Source organism: Trichomonas vaginalis, chromosome II (genome assembly GCF_026262505.1).
Source record: "Trichomonas vaginalis G3 chromosome II, whole genome shotgun sequence".
NCBI classification, from domain to species: Eukaryota; Parabasalia; order Trichomonadida; family Trichomonadidae; genus Trichomonas; species Trichomonas vaginalis.
The window spans coordinates 19,793,254-19,813,845 of NC_067204.1; the positions used below are offsets into that span (position 1 = coordinate 19,793,254).

Sequence of the window (20,592 nt, forward strand, 5' to 3'; positions counted from 1 at the left end):
TATGCTTCCAATAGAAAAAGAAAATTCAAGAGTTGCTACAACTAAACCATTAGATGAACTTTTTACTAATGTCGGTCAAAAGTTTGAGACAGAGACCGTAAAGCATGAAGGCTATCGTTTTGACTACCCATTAAGATGGCTAAGAGACCCATCTGTCACAAAAGCTATTGGCTTTCGTAGAATAAAATTTGTGTCTGTAGAAGATAAAAGTTTTCCATTTATTGTAAGGTTTCATATAGATTATATATCTGAAGGGAAACGAAAAATGTGGGAAGAAATTGAGCTAATACAAGTTGACCTTTCATCTTCTCTACAGACTGCGTTAAAAAATATAGAAGATAAAATAAATTCATGTTATGCAAAATATGCTGATGAATATGCAAATACCGAGAGCACACTTTATGTGAGAATTGTATATGACAAACAAAATTCACAAGTGTCATTTCAAATCTACGAAAACAATCCAAATAAAGACGAACAAATATATACAGAATTCACTGCAATGTCATGGTATTATTTGCAAAGAATGTTAAATCAGAAAGTCAAACTTCCTTTAGCAAATATTTACAGTCGATATGCAAGAGATGAACCATATTTATTTAAAGATGTTTTCGACCCAGCTGCTATTATTGTTCATGCTTCATTTTCTGGCGCCCAAAACTCTTTCTTATGCTTGGCAAATGACTTTTACGAAAAACCTACAAAGTTATACGAACCACCAAGTGGAAGTATTTCAGACTTTCAAGTATGGTTTACTACAGATGGAAGAAAAAGAATAATTCCATTATACCATGCGTTTTACTTAGAACTTAGTTTCATATACAACTACTATCGAACGGTAAAAATATAATTTTTTAATACGGTTGAGGTGTTGGATTTGGTTGCCAACTAGACTGTGGTGCAGGTTCAGGCTGTTGTATAACAGGAGCTTGTTCTTCTGGTTCAGGGTCTTTAGGTATAATACCAACGAACTGACCTACTCTTTTACCAATATTTTTGACACCGTTCCAAATTCCTCTTCCTACGGTTTTTATTCCATTCCATATACCTCTTCCAACATTTCGAAAGAAGTTTCCTATTCTTCCAAAGAAACCCATTTTACTATATGTAAAAATCTAATGTCCGCCTAGTCTCTTACGTTTCCTGTTGAGTTCCATAGCATTCTTTAACTGGAGCTCATACATTCTGTTTCTCCTCTGGTAGAAAACATATTCTGGGTCAACTCCTGTGTTCGCGTCATCTGCATAAAGTTGTTTATATCCCACTTCAGGGTTTGTATAAAACTCTTTCCATCTCATATTTGCATACCATGGTGGCAAACCTAACGCAGCGTCATTTGACATGGCAGTTTGCATTTGTACATCTGTTGGCACTTGACCATAGTTTGCCATTGCAGTTTGTATTCTAACTTCATTTGGAATATTCTCTGGGTTTGGTTGTCCAGGTTGCTGTGCATTCGCTAAGTTCTGTGCGTCCATTTAATATTAGATAAAAATATCTCTTACGAGTACATATACTGAACATTTGCAGGCATTGGTTCATCTTCATATTCTCTGTACTTTTCTGCCACGTCAAATAAATAAATGACACAATGGAAAAAACCTAAAACAAGTAGTCCTATTTCAAACCACATTTACTTACTAATAAAATTTCTTTATTGTGACACTTTCTCCAGTTTATAGGACCTCTCTCATATTCTATCTTGTCATATATAAACTCATAGTCATGTATGTCCTCTAACCATCTCATAACGGTTTCCAAACCACTTTTATCGGATGTAAAGTAAAAGCATGGATGGTTATGTAAAACGTCTAAAGTTTCTAAAGAGTCTCTCAAAGTCCAGTCTACTTGGTATTGAAAATCCCATGTGTTATAGAACGGCGGGTCCACTATAAAGAAAACATTTTCCTTGTCTTTATATTTTTCATACAAATCTGTCCAATGACATCTCACAAACTCTATACCCTCAATATATTTTTCTATGTCCTCTTTGAAAACATTTGTATAGTTAAGATATAAAACTTTTGACATAAGTGTTTCAATGTCATGAACTCTTATAGCACCACTATATAATAGTCTAGCAGATATACTATTCCAGTCTATATATTCTGCTTTTTTCAAAACCTCTCTCACAATATTTTTCTTATCTAATGGTATACGTTCCATCTTACCTATAGGTATCTTTTCTTTTAACTCTTTCAATATATTGTTTGTGTCTGGAATATGTTTGAGACGGTCCATATAGTTGTCGAAGTCATTGCATATAATCTTTGAGTCTGGGAATATTATATGGCACAAATGGGATATATAGAAACTTCCACCGAACAAATCTACAAATGTTAGACCATTCGGTAGTTTCTTAAGTTCTCTCAATATAATATCTTTACATCTACTCTTATTTCCAAAGAACGGTAACGGTGGTTTTGTAAAATTCATTTATATATAATAATAAAAATGTTTTTACCCGAAAAGTGACAGAAAAGTGACAAAGCATGAAAACATATATAATTTGTGAAAAGCGACACATTATATAATGTTTTCGACCCAGAAGACTAACAATTTTCCGAATAAAAACTTCATTTATACTAAACATCTTCGGGGCTAGAGGGCGCAACGCGCCTGGAAGCCCTCCGAATAAAAACTTCATTTATACTAAACATCTTCAGGGCTAGAAGGGGCGCAGCCCCTGGAAGCCCCACTACCTTTTTTTTTTTACCGTATATTATTTTTTAAGCTATCTTATTTTTTGAACTTTTATTCAAATCTTTGGTCGCAAGAAGAATTGCATGATAAATAAAAACATTTAATCAAAGTCAATTTTATTTTTCATATTCAAATGGACTGAGTGTTAACATTTAACATTTTTTGCTAATTGTCGTCAAAAATTAGGCGTAAAGCAAAAATTGATATTTCATATGGTTTTATGATAGATAAGCATTATATTCCCACTCATTATATTCGTAAATTTTGAGGTTTATCCTTCGCTTTTAAGATCATTGAATTTGATTTTTATATAAAATAGTTATATATTAGAAAATAATATGAGTTTATGTGATATTATTTTTCAGAAGATTTCATTCTATATGCCTATGAAAAGTACTCTCAAAACTAACTTTTTCCTAATTATAATTAAATCTAGAATATTGTATTATGCTTAGTATTTTTTCATTTTTCTCATTCAATTTAGAATTTACAAATGTCAAAAAATTGAGAGCTGTCACTTTTGATGAATTTCTGTTTATTACACATACACTAATTAATCATTCAAATCTCTTGTTGGAAAACTGAGCAAGAATTTTTTTTGATTGGTCAAAAAGAAGTGATTCCACCTCCGACCCTCGCCCCCGAAGCTAGTATTCATATGGTAGATGAAATACCTTATAGGGAATACAACGGTACTGTTTATTCAAGATTCTATCACTTTTTGGTCTCAATTGTATCTAGTCAAAAAAAAATTGAGAGAGGGTCAAAGTTGCTATTTGTCACTTTTCCACAAGAATATAATGGGGAAAAAGTTATCATATAGTTGATCTCATTCACTGAGGTGAGAGATGCATGTAGTGTAATATGTAATGGGATAAACAGTGGGATTGCTGCTCTAAGTCCTAGGTTCGAGACACATTGGCTTCATTTTTCTCTTTTTTATTGACGTAAACTATTCAATTTTTGTGTTCTCCATTCAAATTTCAGATTTTTTTGCAGATTTCACGCTACATTCGAAGTTACCTTTTGTAACAACCACCACTGCCTACGAAAGACGAAAGTGTGTCACGATTTCACCCGGAAATCCGACGGTTGTTTAAGAGTAAGCACTTTTGGCACCTACTCAAAAAAAATTCTCATGTTTTCAAATTTTTAAAAAATGAGTATTCCAGCTGAAGATATCTGGCATGACGAAGGACTTAATCTCGATTTTCATTTCAATGAGCAAGGTTTTTTCGTTGATAATGAAGGAAAGCGCATTTTAGACCATCCAAAAGGCTTCCAAAACAATGATTTATTTGGTGATTGGCTTCACGCGTATGTTGAGCGCCAAATGACAAAGGAAGGCCTACTTAGCAGACTTATTCCCGAAGATAACGGCAGTCCAATTTGGTATACACCTGGGGCATTCAACCAGGCAGATAAATTACTTGTAATTATCTGTGGATCTGGCAGAATCCCTGCTGGTCTCTTGAGTGTTGGTGTATGTGCATACCATGGTTTAGACATGGGCTCCGATTTACCATGGATTCGCTGGGCAAAGTCACGAAACATGGAAGTAGTCATCTTAAATCCAAACCATATTGGCTATAGACAACTTAAGAAGAAATATAATACATATGGCTCTAGTGAACACTGCCTTGCTGTATTTGAAGACTTAATAATTCCATCATCTCCAAATAACGTTTACGTTCTTGCCCATTCTATGGGAGGTGAATGCGTTTGCGATATTTGCAATAATTTCCAAGAATGGTATATCCAACACGTTAAAGCTACAGCATTAACAGATGCAGTCGAAGATGTAATTAAAAACAAAACAGGATTTACTCACAACTACTTAAAGACACGCATGATTGACTGGGTCGGATCTTCTGAAGAAGGAAATACAAAACTTCCTCCTTCAAAACTTTGCGCACACAGATCTGCTGGTACAAAAGACCATCCACTTACAACAGGAAAGGCAAAGGACTATATTATCGAATGGTTTGAAAAACTTGGTGCTTAAATAAATTATAAATTTTTTTATAATAAAAGTGAACTCAGTCCTTTACCAATATTTGAGCAAGGCATATAGTTAAATTTTAATATTTATATCAATGATTTCACTGCAAATCAGAATTGTTATTTCTAAAATCTAAAAGCCCTGTCAACTGTGCTATAATCATGATGAACTTTTGATAAAATTATTATAAATAGAATGTCAATATATAGAAACAAGCAGTCCAGCATTTCGAAAGTAGTAGGATATGACGGGTTTAGTGACTTTTTAAAAAAAAAAAAAAAAAAAAAAGGTAGTGGGGCTTCCAGGCACTTCGTGCCCTCTAGCCCTGAAGATGATTAGTATAATGAAGTTTTTATTCGGAAAATTGTTTGTCTTCTGGTGTGAATTCGGAGGACTCTTCTTCTTCCTCCATTGCTTCTGGGTCGAAAACATTATATAATGTGTCGCTTTTCACAAATTATATATGTTTTCATGCTTTGTCACTTTTCTGTCACTTTTCGGGTAAAAACATTTTTATTATTATATATAAATGAATTTTACAAAACCACCGTTACCGTTCTTTGGAAATAAGAGTAGATGTAAAGATATTATATTGAGAGAACTTAAGAAACTACCGAATGGTCTAACATTTGTAGATTTGTTCGGTGGAAGTTTCTATATATCCCATTTGTGCCATATAATATTCCCAGACTCAAAGATTATATGCAATGACTTCGACAACTATATGGACCGTCTCAAACATATTCCAGACACAAACAATATATTGAAAGAGTTAAAAGAAAAGATACCTATAGGTAAGATGGAACGTATACCATTAGATAAGAAAAATATTGTGAGAGAGGTTTTGAAAAAAGCAGAATATATAGACTGGAATAGTATATCTGCTAGACTATTATATAGTGGTGCTATAAGAGTTCATGACATTGAAACACTTATGTCAAAAGTTTTATATCTTAACTATACAAATGTTTTCAAAGAGGACATAGAAAAATATATTGAGGGTATAGAGTTTGTGAGATGTCATTGGACAGATTTGTATGAAAAATATAAAGACAAGGAAAATGTTTTCTTTATAGTGGACCCGCCGTTCTATAACACATGGGATTTTCAATACCAAGTAGACTGGACTTTGAGAGACTCTTTAGAAACTTTAGACGTTATACATAACCATCCATGCTTTTACTTTACATCCGATAAAAGTGGTTTGGAAACCGTTATGAGATGGTTAGAGGACATACATGACTATGAGTTTATATATGACAAGATAGAATATGAGAGAGGTCCTATAAACTGGAGAAAGTGTCATAACAAAGAAATTTTATTAGTAAGTAAATGTGGTTTGAAATAGGACTACTTGTTTTAGGTTTTTTCCATTGTGTCATTTATTTATTTGACGTGGCAGAAAAGTACAGAGAATATGAAGATGAACCAATGCCTGCAAATGTTCAGTATATGTACTCGTAAGAGATATTTTTATCTAATATTAAATGGACGCACAGAACTTAGCGAATGCACAGCAACCTGGACAACCAAACCCAGAGAATATTCCAAATGAAGTTAGAATACAAACTGCAATGGCAAACTATGGTCAAGTGCCAACAGATGTACAAATGCAAACTGCCATGTCAAATGACGCTGCGTTAGGTTTGCCACCATGGTATGCAAATATGAGATGGAAAGAGTTTTATACAAACCCTGAAGTGGGATATAAACAACTTTATGCAGATGACGCGAACACAGGAGTTGACCCAGAATATGTTTTCTACCAGAGGAGAAACAGAATGTATGAGCTCCAGTTAAAGAATGCTATGGAACTCAACAGGAAACGTAAGAGACTAGGCGGACATTAGATTTTTACATATAGTAAAATGGGTTTCTTTGGAAGAATAGGAAACTTCTTTCGAAATGTTGGAAGAGGTATATGGAATGGAATAAAAACCGTAGGAAGAGGAATTTGGAACGGTGTCAAAAATATTGGTAAAAGAGTAGGTCAGTTCGTTGGTATTATACCTAAAGACCCTGAACCAGAAGAACAAGCTCCTGTTATACAACAGCCTGAACCTGCACCACAGTCTAGTTGGCAACCAAATCCAACACCTCAACCGTATTAAAAAATTATATTTTTACCGTTCGATAGTAGTTGTATATGAAACTAAGTTCTAAGTAAAACGCATGGTATAATGGAATTATTCTTTTTCTTCCATCTGTAGTAAACCATACTTGAAAGTCTGAAATACTTCCACTCGGCGGTTCGTATAACTTTGTAGGTTTTTCGTAAAAGTCATTTGCCAAGCATAAGAAAGAGTTTTGGGCGCCAGAAAATGAAGCATGAACTATCACAGCATCTTGGTCGAAAACATCTTTAAATAAATATGGTTCATCTCTTGCATATCGACTGTAAATATTTGCTAAAGGAAGTTCGACTTTCTGATTTAACATTCTTTGCAAATAATACCATGACATTGCAGTGAATTCTGTATATATTTGTTCGTCTTTATTTGGATTGTTTTCGTAGATTTGAAATGACACTTGTGAATTTTGTTTGTCATATACAATTCTCACATAAAGTGTGCTCTCGGTATTTGCATATTCATCAGCATATTTTGCATAACATGAATTTATTTTATCTTCTATATTTTTTAACGCAGTCTGTAGAGAAGATGAAAGGTCAACTTGTATTAGCTCAATTTCTTCCCACATTTTTCGTTTCCCTTCAGATATATAATCTATATGAAACTTTACAATAAATGGAAAACTTTTATCTTCTACAGACACAAACTTCATTCTACGAAAGCCAATAGCTTTTGTGACAGATGGGTCTCTTAGCCATCTTAATGGGTAGTCAAAACGATAGCCTTCATGCTTTACGGTCTCTGTCTCAAACTTTTGACCGACATTAGTAAAAAGTTCATCTAATGGTTTAGTTGTAGCAACTCTTGAATTTTCTTTTTCTATTGGAAGCATATTTTATCTAGAATAAAAATGTCAAATGAAACAGCGTCTATGAGAGAAATACAACACAACCGACAACTCATTGTGCAAGCTCTAAATAAGAACACAACAAACTTTTCAAACTATTCTAAGATATCTGAGTCATTGAAAGAAGGAAACTTAAAACTGACATTAAACCCAATGACAGATGAGTTTCTGTTTCAAGACAATAAGAACCATACTGTCTGTATAAATCCAACAAAAGGAACTTTAAACGAGAAACCTATAAATGAACTTCTTTTGAAAGCAGATGTTGACAACAAAGCTGACAAAGAATATGTAGACGATGCAATAGCAAAAGAAGAAGAAAGAGCTAACAATGCTTATGCAACAAAAGAACATACTCATCCTGAACTAGCAGACAAAACATATGTTGACAATAAAATGTCAAGTGAAGTGACAAAAGCTGAAAACGAATATTCTAAAAAGACTCATACACATTATATTAACCAAATACCAAGTCTTAAGGAAACATTAGAGACAAAAGCAGATAAGACTCATACACATACCATTGCAAATATTACAAACTTACAAGAAACCTTAAACAGTAAAAGTGACGTTGGACATACACATTCTATATCTGAAATAACAGACTTAAACGTTAGCCTTGAAAATAAAGCAGATAAGGAATATGTGAATGAAATATACCAAAGTTTGATAGGAACAACAAAAAATATTGAAACTATTGTTGGCGACTTTTCTGTCGATGAAGAAAATAAATATTTTAGATGGCAGTTTGTACATTCCTTAAGAAATGGTACACGGTATAAACTCATTCCGAAAAATAACAATGAAATGTATGTAAGCTATATAAAGAATGATGGTACACAAGTTAAAGTTCCATTAGACAACAACTGTTACTTAAACTTATATGGAGACGAACAAAAGAAATATTTAAGAGTTTATGAAATGGCAGATATGACATTGCCTGACCCAGCTCCAATACCATATTATTATGACTATGGATATGACGGCGGAGCACAACATGCAGATGAACAAAAGTTAACATTATATTTAGATTATTATAGATATAAAAGATATAATGCAATAGAAAAAACGAGAATAGTATATTATTATACAGATGACAGAAATAAATATTATAGTCAAGATTTTACCTACCCCGAAAACATAAGATTATATTATAAAAAATATTCTGACACAAACCAGAAGAAACCTGAAATGGTTGCACTATATTTTAAGTTCAAAAGAGACAATCCTATATTATCTCATATGTTTGATTTAATGAACCCAGTAGGTTCTATTTATACATCTATGGATGTAAGAGGTCCTCAAGCAATGTTTGGTGTTGGTGCATGGGAACAAATAGTCGACAGGTTTTTGTATTGTGCAAACTCTTCAAAGGAAACAGGTGGAAGTAAAACGATTTCAGGTGAAAATTTACCTGCACACAGTCATTACGTAAATTTAAGTACATCTCAAGAAGGTTGGCATAAGCATAGATATTGGGATTGGACAGGAATGACAAAAGGTAAAGGATATGATGTTAAAGACGACGTTAAGTTTGCTATAAATTGTTACTGGGATGACACTTGGGGAGAAGGAGACCATACACATCGCGTTACAGGATATACGCAAACAACGGGACAAAGTAAAGAATACATGCCACCTTACATGACAGTTTACGCATGGTATAGAATTGCTTAGTCGTCATTTTCAACTTCTTTAGCATATTCGTCAGGAGTTGTCTTATATTTGTTAGGAACTGTCTTTGAAAGTATACCACCTTGAACTTTGACAAGTTTGAAACGAGGTCTGACAATAGTAGTTTTATCTTCTGCTTGCAGTGTGTACATTTTGCCATGTTTGCCTAAAACTTCATAATATTTCTCTTGTATACTTTCTTCTATTTTTACGAACACGAATGTGAGTACCTGTCGGGTTCCCATTGTTGTCATAGTCAATAGTATTTTCATATGGGTCGCGTTTAGGTATTTCTATTTTACTTTGTCACCTTTCTGAAGTTTGAAGCCCGGCATTCTTTCTTGTTTGTTCTTTTGACTAATATTAAATATATAGTCTTTCTCTAAGTCAGGGTTGTTTTTTCATTTCTTCGGGGAGTGGTTCCCAAACCTTTTTGTTTACGGTTATTGTAAATATTTAAAACTTGTCTCATCTTTGCCATGGAGAAGTGTCTATATTTGTCGTCATATGACATTTCATTTGCTTCACCCCTTGTGGTTGGTTTAAGTCTCTTAACATTTTTATACAACCGTCAATGACACAAGAGCAAATGGTTTTGGTCGACAATGAAATATTGGTTTACATTTTTTGAACGCAGATAGTTTTTTATATCATCTGATTTGAAAGAACTTCACAGTCAGATGTCAGTTTTGTTGGATGTATTTGTCAACGAATATTGTCAAAGCAGTTTCACATCTAAATATTTTTGGACCATAATGGTATGGCTTCACAGTATCTTGTGTTTTGACCAACAAATATAACCAGTATGGAGGTCCATCTTCTCTATACCTCGGAATGTTTTCCAAGATATCCATAAACCAAGCATTTGTGTTGAACTAAAATTTTATCATGAGTGCTTTCTTTGTCGCTTTAGAAACATAGGGGTCCTTGTTTGGATTCGTCATTTTTTAACCCATAAGAAATGGGTTTATTTGGCGCATTAGCAGGAGTTGCATCAGATTTTTGCCCGCAGTGGGAACAATAGCTAGAGGTGCTTTTGGAATTGGAAGGAAGATTTTGAGTACATTAGGTATACTGAAAAGAGAAAGCACAACCTATTATACAAACTGTACAGAAAGGTTGGAGGTAGCACGAGATGCAGCAAATCTTATTCCAAATCCTGAAACAAGAGGAAAAGTTCAAGGATGGATGGACAATGTAGGAAGACAAGCAGGAAACTATTATAACAAAGCAAAGACTACTATAACCAAGCAGGACACTATATGGACCAAGGTGAAAGATTCTTTAACAGAGGATATAACCATGCACAACAATGGGTAAACAATAACCAACCTCAACCGCCTCAAACGTGGGGAATGTAAAATTTTTTTACTGAGATGAAATGAACAATACAGCATTGAGACAAATGGGTTCAAGATGGATTTGTCGACTTCCAGCAGTTACACCACGTGTTTGTCAAGTTCTTCCTATACCTCAGGAAGTTTTAGACCGACTTAAAAAACAACAACCAGTTGAAACAAACCAAACTAAAATTTTTTACTGAGATGAAATGACCGAAGAAGTTGAAACGGTAGATTTGACACCACAAACAAAAAGTTCAGAACCATTGTCAAAACCTGTCAAAGAACTTACAGATGAAGAGAAAAATTCAATAATAGAAAGTGCCAGGTCTGGAAATACAAACCCTAACTATAAAGTCACTTTTCATAGAAATGGAACGGCTAGTATCTCAAAAAGAAACAGACTCTCACAAATAAAATATTGAAGTCTGAAGGAGCTTTCGAGACAACAGATGGAAAAGTTTACTTCACTGACCAACAGTTCTATTATAGAACATCTCATTGACTTAGAGTCGAAATATTCTAAACTTTACAACAAACACAAAAAGTTGAAAGGAAAACAAAAACAAATGGCATATGATATTTATGAAGATGTTGACGACACAACTGTTCCTGCAGTGGGGTAAAACCCGAGGAACCGAAAAGTGACGAAAAAACCGATAGAAGAAGAAAAACCAAAAACTGAAGATAAACCAAAACCAAAGTTTAGTTTCCAAACTAAACCAAGTCAACCTTCATTAGCTGGTATGGGTTGGCGTCAAAGACTTATGGTAGCAGGAGGTTATGTAAAGTAAAGAAAAAAAAAACATTTTTTTATTTTTATAAAAATGCCCCCATATAGAATGGATAGAAAATCTGCTAGAATAAAAGCAGAGTTGCAAAGATATGGTTGGAGAGTTTCGAAGAATTTTAAATATAGGAAGGGAAGACCCATAAAAGTCTATGACAAATTGTCTGGTCTTCGCTACGAAATGGACTTAGAAACAGCGCGCGCCAATTATCCAAACAGACTAGAGAGGTTAGAAGAAGAACGTCTTATGGACATGCCTTTCGATGTGTTAAACATTGCATGAAGTAAAAATTTATTTTTAAAAAAGTGACATTTTTTTATTTTATTTGAAATGTACGCTGAGTTTGTTGGAGAAGACCGTTGGGAAACTTGTTTGTTAGATGAGAAATATGAAATTCACTGTTGTGAGTCATTTGAAGTCAGAAACAAAAAGACAAAAGGAGTTTTAAGCGAATGGGAGCGAAATAACGGATATGTTGATATGAAGATGGGTGGAAAACACTATCTTAAACATGTTGTCATTGCAACTCATTTTATACTGAATCCTAACAATTTACCTTTTGTAGACCATATAAACCATATAAGAAACGACAATAGACTTGAAAACTTACGTTGGGTCACTTATTCTGAAAACAATAAGAACAAAGGCAAATTTGGAGATATTGTATACGAATTTGTCGACGAACTAGAAGATGAAACAATTGAAATTACAGACTATGGCAAGCATACGTTTGAGTTTTACTACTATAGCGAAGAACAAGACTCTTTCTACTTTTATACCGGCGTAAACTATAGGAAATTACAAGTATATTTTACTAAGGCGGGCTATGCTTATGTAAACACTAGAGATACAGATGGAAAATACGTTCAAATACATCTTAACAAATTCAAGAAGCTATATGGCATACCATTTTAAAACAATATATTTTACATATATTAAATGCTTCGGGTTGAAAAACAAAGAACAAAAGTAGCAGATACAAAACCGTTAGACTATATCTTTACAAATGCTGGTAGGACTATTTCAGATGAAGAAATTTCATCCCGAGCATACAGGTTTGACTATCCAATTCGTTGGCTTCAAAGTCCTTCAGATGCAAAGGCAATAGGATTTAGAAGAGTTTTGTTTTCAAATAGAACTAACGCATTTATGTTCGCAGTATATTTTCATGGGCAGTATAAAGGTCCTGATGGTCTAATAGACAAATTTGACGAAATGAGAATCTTTACAGTTCGTTCAGACGAAAGTCTTGAGAAAACTCTAAATGACTTTCAAACTCAAATGAACAAATATTATTGGGAATTTCAAGAAAAATACGACTCTTTACTAAATGGAACATACTATCTGAAACTAGAATATGACAAGATGAACTCCACCGTTTCATTTCAAAAGATTGAAATTAACCCTCCAAGAGATACACAGTTTTTATTTTGGGAAGTAGACAAACGTTCTTGGGCACAATTTCTTCGGTTACTAAACCAGAACGAACCATTACCACCAGATGGTCCATTTCAATTTATACTTCCACCAGCAGATTTGATGGTTTATAGAAACGTGTTTGACCCTCAAAATGTTATGTGTCATGCAAGTTTCAGTTCAAGCAACAATAGTTTTCTATGTATTGGTAAGGACTTTTATGACTTTGCTTCTAAATTCTACGAACCATCTAGTAACAGTTTCTCTGACTTTCAAGTTTGGTTCACAACAAATGGTGTGCAACATATTATTCCATTGTACTATGACTTTTATCTCGAATTGTCTTTCATATATAACTACGGAAAAGTGCTGAAAAAGTATTGAAAAATATAATTTAGGTGAAGATATTAGAAAATAACATTTTTTCTAACATCGTAGAAAACTCATGAAAACAATTTATTTTTGACACTTTCACAAAAAACATAAAAAAGTGAAGTTAAACGTTAAGGTTTACTGAACTGGCTGAATGTCGCCTTCTGTAGTTATGTAGAATGGTTGACCCGAGAAGTGGAACAGTGCTCTGAGAATTTGTATAATTCGTGGAATTGGACTCTCTCTGTTTGGAAGTTGTATCCAAGGACGTTTGTTTAGGAACTTAACAAGAGCTTCTCTTTTGGCGTCCTTTATGTCGTCGTAGGCTGTCCCGTCTGGTATTTGAATTGGAATTCCAGTCGAAGTCTCGAGATTCAAGGCAGCCCTTCCCGTTATCCAACAGTTAACAAGCTTGCCTTTTACATTCTGCCTGAGGAAGTCTTTAACAAGCTCGTTAATTTCAATTAGGTAAATTGCCTCATCTAATGGCTCGATGTTGTCCATTGCTACTGTCAGTAAAAGTACTGCTACTGTCAGAAAAAGTACTGCTACTGTCAGAAAAAGTACTGCTACTGTCAGAAAAAGTACTGCTACTGTCAGTAGCAGTACTGCTAGGAGCAGTAAAAGTACTGCTAGGAGCAGTAAAAAGGAAAATTTGAGAGGGTTTTCGACGATAAAGTACTGCTACTGTCAGAAAAAGTACTGCTACTGTCAGTAAAAGTACTGCTACTGTCAGAAAAAGTACTGCTACTGTCAGTAGCAGTACTGCTAGTAGCAGAGATTTTTATCGTTGTGGTCCGATGGTTAAGCCACCAACGAATGTCCCACGTCCCACCAACCGAGTCCAATCTCAATCCAGAAGAACCACAACAGTCTCCTCAGCAACCTCAGTTCCAGCAATTCCAATCTCAATCCAAATTACTACCAATTCCAATACAAATCGAAGAAGGTCTGAACCGCTTACGCAAAGAGTATGCTACAGCTCCAACCCTTGGTTGTTCCAGCAATTTCCACCTCAATCCAAATCGAAGAGAGACCAAGAGTTCGAAGAAGGTCTGAACCGTTTACGCAAAGAGTATGCCACAGCTCCAATTGAGAGAAAGTTGTTGCTAAATTCAGTAAAAATAATGTTTAGGTGAAGAGGTGAGATTTCACCTCTTTTTTCACCTGTTTTTTCACCCTCTTGAATTTTCATGAATTTTCACGAATTTTATATATTAATGTTTTCGTTAAGCCACTTTGTGCCGTCAGTCAGTCAGTCAGTTTAGGAAAGACTTTAGAAAGTTGTTGGAAAATAAGTCCTGGGAAGAGTATTATAAGGCATTTTGTGAAGAATATAGCAACCGCCGGAATTCAGACGGTTGCTTTTTATACAAAATTCATGCGGGAAATTCTTGAGTTTTGGTTGAAAGAATACGGTGGAGCCAAAAGTGGCTCGACCTCAAAACAAGCATTTTATGAGCTTACAAAGGGTGTTATGAATGAATTCAAAGGTATTTACATACATCCTGACCTCGTTCATTTTGTTGCTGAATTCAGCAAAAATAATGTTTAGGTGAAGAGGTGAGATTTCACCTGTTTTTTCACCTCTTTTTTCACCTCATGAATTTTCATGAATTTCTTCGTAAATGTTTTGTCAAAACTTCTTCGTAAATGTTTTGTCATGATTTCATCGTAATGAGCGTAAATCAGACAAAAATAATGTTTAGGTGAAGAGGTGAGATTTCACCTCTTTTTTCACCTCTTTTTTCACCTCATGAATTTTCATGAATTTTATATATTAATGTTTTGTCAAAACTTCTTCGTAAATGTTTTGTCATGATTTCATCGTAATGAGCGTAAATGACCAAAAAATAATGTTTAGGTGAAGTGGTTAGATCTAACCTCTTTTTTCACCTGTTTTTTCACCCTCATGAATTTTCATGAATTTTATATATTAATGTTTTGTCAAAACTTCTTCGTAAATGTTTTGTCATGATTTCATCGTAATGAGCGTAAATGACCAAAAAATAATGTTTAGGTGAAGAGGTGAGATTTCACCTCTTTTTTCACCTCTTTTTTCACCTCAGTTATTTTCCCGAAATAAAAAATAAAGTTAGTTTTATTTTTTATTTTATTTATTTTTTTATTTTGTATAAAAAATATGATTTCAACAATCGGCACAACAACAGTTCAAACAACTACAGCACCAAACTCGTTAGTTATGAATCCAACATCTATGTTGGTAGAGATGAAAAGCTTCATTCCTTCTTCATATACTTTTGAAACAAAAATCCAGAAGATAAAGCAGGAATTGTTAACAAGTAATTTAGACTGTAGTGCGAAAAATGAAACAAATGAACAGTATCTTTATGAAATGCAGGACATTATTGACCATTTACCCAAATTGCCTGAAATCCAACAACAAAAACTCACTATTCCTGAATTTGACGAAATTGAAGTCAAAGCAACTGACTCGGTAGAAATAAAGAAGTTCATACGAAAGGTAAATTATGAATTCCTTGGTTTTCATTGCAACCATAAAGTTATGGACAAAGATTGCGACATGTTATATAAGAACATCTCTGACCTTTACAAATCCGAAGAATTTAAGACCTACGACAACTTTGTTTCATTAGTTGCAAAATGTGTTTGGGAAATAAGAGATAAAGATAGTAGGGGTAAGGTATGGAACGAACAAATAAGACCCGCTATGTTCGAGATGAAGAGAGCAATTGACGCCTTAGTTGTTTTAGCAGGTAAGGTTTCAGAATATAACGCAAAAATGAACCCGCAATGTTCTAAATGTAAAGCAGCAATTAGGAAATATAACTACTCCGTCAAAGAGATAGAAAGAATGCGAAACGACTATGCAGACTTAAAGAAAGAAGCAGAAAAGCCAGCAGAAGATAAAATGGACATGTTAGAATTTCTGAACAAAAACTATCCAACAGCAGAAGATTTCCTTCTATCTGACGTCAAGAAGAAGTATAAAGAAACTTTCGGTATCGTTAAAACATTCGATGTACTGACAGAAGAAATAGAAGCTACGAAATTGTTTAGGATTTCAAATATACATCATACAATTCATGTAAAACGCTTATAAAATAACAGGTGAAAAAAGAGGTGAAATCTCACCTCTTCACCTAAAATATATTTTTATTGAATTCAGCAACAAAATTCTGAGTAAAATAATTTTTAGGGCTTGTGTCAAACCGTTGAGTTTTCACAAAATTTAAAAAATAACGTTTACCATGTGAAACGCTTATAAAATAACTGAGGTGAAAAAACAGGTGAAAAAAGAGGTGAAATCTCACCTCTTCACCTAAAATATATTTTTGGGTCATTTACGCTCATTACGAAGAAGTTTTGACAAAACATTTACGATGAAATCATGAAAATTCATGAGGTGAAAAATGAGGTGAAAAAAGAGGTGAAATCTCACCTCTTCACCTAAACATTATTTTTGGGTCATTTACGCTCATTACGAAGAAGTTTTGACAAAACATTTACGATGAAATCATGAAAATTCATGAGGTGAAAAATGAGGTGAAAAAAGAGGTGAAATCTCACCTCTTCACCTAAACATTATTTTTATTGAATTCAGCAACAAATTTCATGAGTAAAATGGCATAAGATTGCTTCCCTCGGAAAACCGAGAGAAAGGGATTCCGTATGAAAATCATGAATTTCCTTAAGATAGAAAAAATAAAGTTAGTTTTTTATAAAATATTTTTTTTTATTTTGTATGTAAGAACAGATATGACAAACATTGAGTTTGAAACAGTTAGAAAGATAGACAATGACACCAAATTGGTTAGAATAGGTGATTTAAACGTAAGATACTCAAAGAAATACAACAAATATTCTTTGTCAGACATTTTCTCTCCATCTGGAAAGAGACCGAAGGACTGGGTTAGAATTGCTTCTACTCAGAAAATTTTGACAAGAAATCCTGAGCTTATGATATCGGTAAGATTCTATGGAACTGCAGCATATCTCATCGACAAAAGTCTTATACCAATAGTTTTGTTATGGTTAGACCCAGTTGTTGGATATAACTTCATAACATATGGTTCATTCGATACGGAACGTTGCAGTGAAGGCTTACTTTACATCGTTCAGAAACCGAAGGACTTCAATACAAAAAGATATAAGATAGGAAGAACATATAATATAACTCTAAGATATGACAGTACAGTCAATAGAATAGCAGAAATAAATGAGCAAGACTGAAATATGGGTAAAAGTTTCCCATTCACAAAATATTATTTGTAACTGGAAAGAAAACCGAATGGCTACAAAAACATATATTTGGAAACGAGCTTATTCCATATGGACAAGCTCTGTTTTGAAGAGCTTGAACCGGAACCTCAGGAAAGAGTCATGCAAACAATACGCGAAGACGTCAAATACAAACTATGACAAAATCTTTTAGGATATAGGTACCTGGATGACGCGGGGCCGACCAGGCCAAAGCAAAAAGGCACATGGGAAATTACACATACTAGGTGAACATGCAGGCAAGATGGCAACAACTTGAAGCAGGAGGGCAAGTTACCAAAGCGACACCAAAGAGAAGAAGTAGAACAAACAGTGAAAGTAGTGAGAAGTAAACTTCATCTAGTGAAAGTTAGTGGCAATGATAGGAAAAAGAAGAGTTAAAACTACAGCCAGGAGAAAGTAAAAGCTTGTCCGGTGGGTTCTATTATGACACATATCCAACTATTCTATATTTTTACCATATGAATGTACGCTGCTCAGAATATACGCAACAGTTTCTGAATGGCCATGAAAGCGAAATGTTTTCCGAATGTATAAGAATGCGACGGGCAGGGGGTGCCGAATGCCATTACGAAGGTCAGAAATAGTCTCTTGGACTTACGAATATACAACTGCTGTTCTTTATGGAATGTAGGTGCGTTCTGAGAAGGTTCTTTCAAGCAACAGTAGATATTGGCTTCGGCGACAGGTTTCAACATTATCTCTACTTGACAACTCATTCTTATACGTGGAACAAAAGACATTGAAATGAACCTTACCTGCCAAGTTTGTCTGACAAGAAAGGTCTGCAATGGATTTTCTATGTCGGATACAATCATGCTCCATGAAGTTTTCATGGGATATAAGATATATTCTAACTCTGATCTTAGTTCAAACAGTAACGATGGGCCACTATGAATGGTTTCGCTTGAGAAACTCAGTACACCACAGGCTAGAGAACAAACAGACCCAGTATGCAAATATTGAGAAATAAGAAGACTTGACCTAACGTTCCACGGAGTATTTGTTAACCTTTCTGGACAAACTGCAGGCAGCAGTAACAAGTAAAAAAACTGAAACATTAGAGTTGCCTTTGTCATTTTCCTCCATGACTCAGTTTTTAAGATACTTGCAACTGGCAGGAAAATTTCTAAATGAACTTACTTCCAAGCAAAAATAAATTAGTCATTGCACAACAACAAACCCATTCACTCTTAAGATAAGCTGGTGGAGCAAAGTTATGTGACCTTTTGCAAAGACAAAGTTTGACTTCATGACTTTGTTTTCAAACTTCAACAATGAAGTAAACTATTATTTCAATGCTGCTGAACTGCTGGACCCGCAGTTAAGTTTCCATGCGAAAATTCTGGAGTGAATGCAAGAGAATAGAAAGCAGACTGCAGTCTATGATGTTGAGATATTTCAAAATGCTTTAGCTGCCAAATATATTCAGTTTCCACTATGTTCCATATACACATCAATATCTGTCAAAAAGACTTTCGGTGCAGTTTGGAACCACAAGTGCTCGACGCCAGGTGCAAGAACAGATATTGCTTTAACAACTGCAATGAAACATCCAGATCACTATGTTGTGTACTGGTGTCGCGACGAACTATAAATGACTATTCTTGTTTCTACAACCCCGGTATTAAATATATATAAACATAGATTGTGCAAATATTATCCAGAGAAGAAATAATTCTAACAGTTGAGGATATGAGGTCAATGACAACTTCACATTAAGTCTATGAACTTTAACAACACTTCACAAGCAACCTATAACCCTGAAATGCAAAGTTCTATTATGCCATATGTGAGTATGACTTCATACAGGAAGGGTCAAAAAACTCATATACAAACTGGAGAAACGTTACAAAACTTTTGCTTGGCATTCATTTGGCTGCTCAGAAGTTTATGGGTGGTATTATTCAAACTGTTGTACTGTACAAATACAATATACTGTGACAGAGACGGTCCAGATGAATGAAGCAAAGAAGTTTACAAAAGCCAATAGCACTTTTCACGGAAGATCTCTTTTGAAGATTCGTTCGATGAAACCTGCTTGGGGCTCCTTCCAGATTGGCATAACGACAGCTTTCCATCGAGCAGATTTGGCAGCAGGGTCAGTAAGTTGTTCTTGACTGAGTTCTCTCGCGTCAAATATTGACAGTACGCCAGTTTTGACATAATATTGTAAGATAAACTTACCTTTAGAAATACTCTGTAAGTTTTGAAGTTATATTTTTGTCTCGCTTCAAGAACTTTCCGCATGTTCAGTTATAACCAACTTTCTTTGGCTTTATGAAATATTATAGGTTACAAAGCCACTGCTCAATTCTATAACATTTAGCGGATTGTTTGTGTAAAAAAAACTTATTCTGTCAATGTATCTGATGTATTGTTTGTGTGTGTACAACTTTGTTCTGCTTAATTCAAAGTGCGGGAGAAATCGAATACGTCCATATTTTTAATTCTAAAGTAAAAGTCATTTCCTAAAAATAGAAGCGTGAGTGTTCAAAAGGTTTAAATGGCGGTGGGCAGATGTGAAGTTAAATTCACCTAACGGTCAAACAGCAACAGTCAAAGTGTTGTTGTCATGTCAAAGACAGAGTATGTTGAAGTGGGGGAACCATACGAAGACGAAAATGGTAGTATGACAAATTGTTCCTGTAAAAGAAACAAACTAATATCCTGAAGTTTAGCAGAGAGCTTTAAGTTCTTTTGGCTGATCATTCGAAACGACTACCACAACTGAAAGACAAAACTTCAAAACTCAGGGACGAACGATTTGTCAGGCTTTAAGTATAATGTTAAACTTGGTCGAATTCAGCACCCTGTAAAAGTGATCATTGTCATATGCACTCACTGAAGTTTTGAAAAGAACTATTGAAACTTTTGACAGAGGACGACGAATATAAACATTCAAAGAAATAGAACCCGACATTAGTGTGGCTCGTGAGTGTTATTAAATGTCTTGACAAGAATATAACGTTGATGAAAGGAGGCTGAAACGTTGGAAGCTTAAAGTATAGTTTTCCCGCAACGTCATAAAAATATTTGAAGACCAGCTATA

General features: G+C 34.4%; 13 protein-coding genes across 13 annotated transcripts, besides 2 other annotated features; 10 read left to right on the forward strand and 3 right to left on the reverse strand.

The window, feature by feature from the left end:
- Position 1: 1 nt before the first annotated feature.
- Positions 2 to 850, forward strand: TVAGG3_0574600 (uncharacterized protein; the record flags this gene model as incomplete). Its single annotated transcript, XM_051238933.1, has 1 exon — positions 2 to 850. One exon carries the CDS (start codon positions 2 to 4, stop codon positions 848 to 850), a length of 849 nt encoding a protein of 282 aa, XP_051096757.1.
- A 4-nt stretch (positions 851 to 854) lies between these two features.
- TVAGG3_0574610 (serine threonine-protein phosphatase family) lies at positions 855 to 1,097 on the reverse strand (the record flags this gene model as incomplete). The annotated part of the gene is made up of 1 exon (XM_001299430.2): positions 855 to 1,097. The coding sequence occupies one exon, from the start codon at positions 1,095 to 1,097 to the stop codon at positions 855 to 857; it is 243 nt and encodes an 80-aa protein (XP_001299431.1).
- An 18-nt stretch (positions 1,098 to 1,115) lies between these two features.
- Positions 1,116 to 1,478, reverse strand: TVAGG3_0574620 (uncharacterized protein; the record flags this gene model as incomplete). Its single annotated transcript, XM_001299429.1, has 1 exon — positions 1,116 to 1,478. The coding sequence occupies one exon, from the start codon at positions 1,476 to 1,478 to the stop codon at positions 1,116 to 1,118; it is 363 nt and encodes a 120-aa protein (XP_001299430.1).
- A 1,729-nt stretch (positions 1,479 to 3,207) lies between these two features.
- Positions 3,208 to 3,244: a mobile genetic element.
- Positions 3,245 to 3,862: 618 nt separating this feature from the next.
- On the forward strand, positions 3,863 to 4,708 carry TVAGG3_0574640 (FAM172 family protein-like protein CG10038 family; the record flags this gene model as incomplete). The annotated part of the gene is made up of 1 exon (XM_001299428.1): positions 3,863 to 4,708. The coding sequence occupies one exon, from the start codon at positions 3,863 to 3,865 to the stop codon at positions 4,706 to 4,708; it is 846 nt and encodes a 281-aa protein (XP_001299429.1).
- Positions 4,709 to 5,234: 526 nt separating this feature from the next.
- Positions 5,235 to 6,053, forward strand: TVAGG3_0574650 (phage tail repeat-like family; the record flags this gene model as incomplete). The annotated part of the gene is made up of 1 exon (XM_051238934.1): positions 5,235 to 6,053. One exon carries the CDS (start codon positions 5,235 to 5,237, stop codon positions 6,051 to 6,053), a length of 819 nt encoding a protein of 272 aa, XP_051096758.1.
- A 139-nt stretch (positions 6,054 to 6,192) lies between these two features.
- On the forward strand, positions 6,193 to 6,555 carry TVAGG3_0574660 (uncharacterized protein; the record flags this gene model as incomplete). Its single annotated transcript, XM_001299427.1, has 1 exon — positions 6,193 to 6,555. The coding sequence occupies one exon, from the start codon at positions 6,193 to 6,195 to the stop codon at positions 6,553 to 6,555; it is 363 nt and encodes a 120-aa protein (XP_001299428.1).
- An 18-nt stretch (positions 6,556 to 6,573) lies between these two features.
- Positions 6,574 to 6,816, forward strand: TVAGG3_0574670 (serine threonine-protein phosphatase family; the record flags this gene model as incomplete). Its single annotated transcript, XM_001299426.1, has 1 exon — positions 6,574 to 6,816. The coding sequence occupies one exon, from the start codon at positions 6,574 to 6,576 to the stop codon at positions 6,814 to 6,816; it is 243 nt and encodes an 80-aa protein (XP_001299427.1).
- Positions 6,817 to 7,082: 266 nt separating this feature from the next.
- Positions 7,083 to 7,669, reverse strand: TVAGG3_0574680 (uncharacterized protein; the record flags this gene model as incomplete). Its single annotated transcript, XM_051238935.1, has 1 exon — positions 7,083 to 7,669. A coding segment is annotated over one exon (587 nt), but the record flags the coding sequence as incomplete, so codon positions are not given.
- Positions 7,670 to 8,119: 450 nt separating this feature from the next.
- Positions 8,120 to 16,359: a mobile genetic element.
- On the forward strand, positions 10,740 to 10,888 carry TVAGG3_0574700 (uncharacterized protein; the record flags this gene model as incomplete). Its single annotated transcript, XM_051238936.1, has 1 exon — positions 10,740 to 10,888. A coding segment is annotated over one exon (149 nt), but the record flags the coding sequence as incomplete, so codon positions are not given.
- Positions 11,541 to 11,771, forward strand: TVAGG3_0574710 (uncharacterized protein; the record flags this gene model as incomplete). The annotated part of the gene is made up of 1 exon (XM_051238937.1): positions 11,541 to 11,771. One exon carries the CDS (start codon positions 11,541 to 11,543, stop codon positions 11,769 to 11,771), a length of 231 nt encoding a protein of 76 aa, XP_051096761.1.
- Positions 11,820 to 12,404, forward strand: TVAGG3_0574720 (His-Me finger endonucleases family; the record flags this gene model as incomplete). The annotated part of the gene is made up of 1 exon (XM_051238938.1): positions 11,820 to 12,404. One exon carries the CDS (start codon positions 11,820 to 11,822, stop codon positions 12,402 to 12,404), a length of 585 nt encoding a protein of 194 aa, XP_051096762.1.
- On the forward strand, positions 12,639 to 13,289 carry TVAGG3_0574730 (uncharacterized protein; the record flags this gene model as incomplete). Its single annotated transcript, XM_051238939.1, has 1 exon — positions 12,639 to 13,289. One exon carries the CDS (start codon positions 12,639 to 12,641, stop codon positions 13,287 to 13,289), a length of 651 nt encoding a protein of 216 aa, XP_051096763.1.
- TVAGG3_0574740 (uncharacterized protein) lies at positions 14,097 to 14,336 on the forward strand (the record flags this gene model as incomplete). The annotated part of the gene is made up of 1 exon (XM_001299425.1): positions 14,097 to 14,336. One exon carries the CDS (start codon positions 14,097 to 14,099, stop codon positions 14,334 to 14,336), a length of 240 nt encoding a protein of 79 aa, XP_001299426.1.
- Positions 16,360 to 20,592: the final 4,233 nt, after the last annotated feature.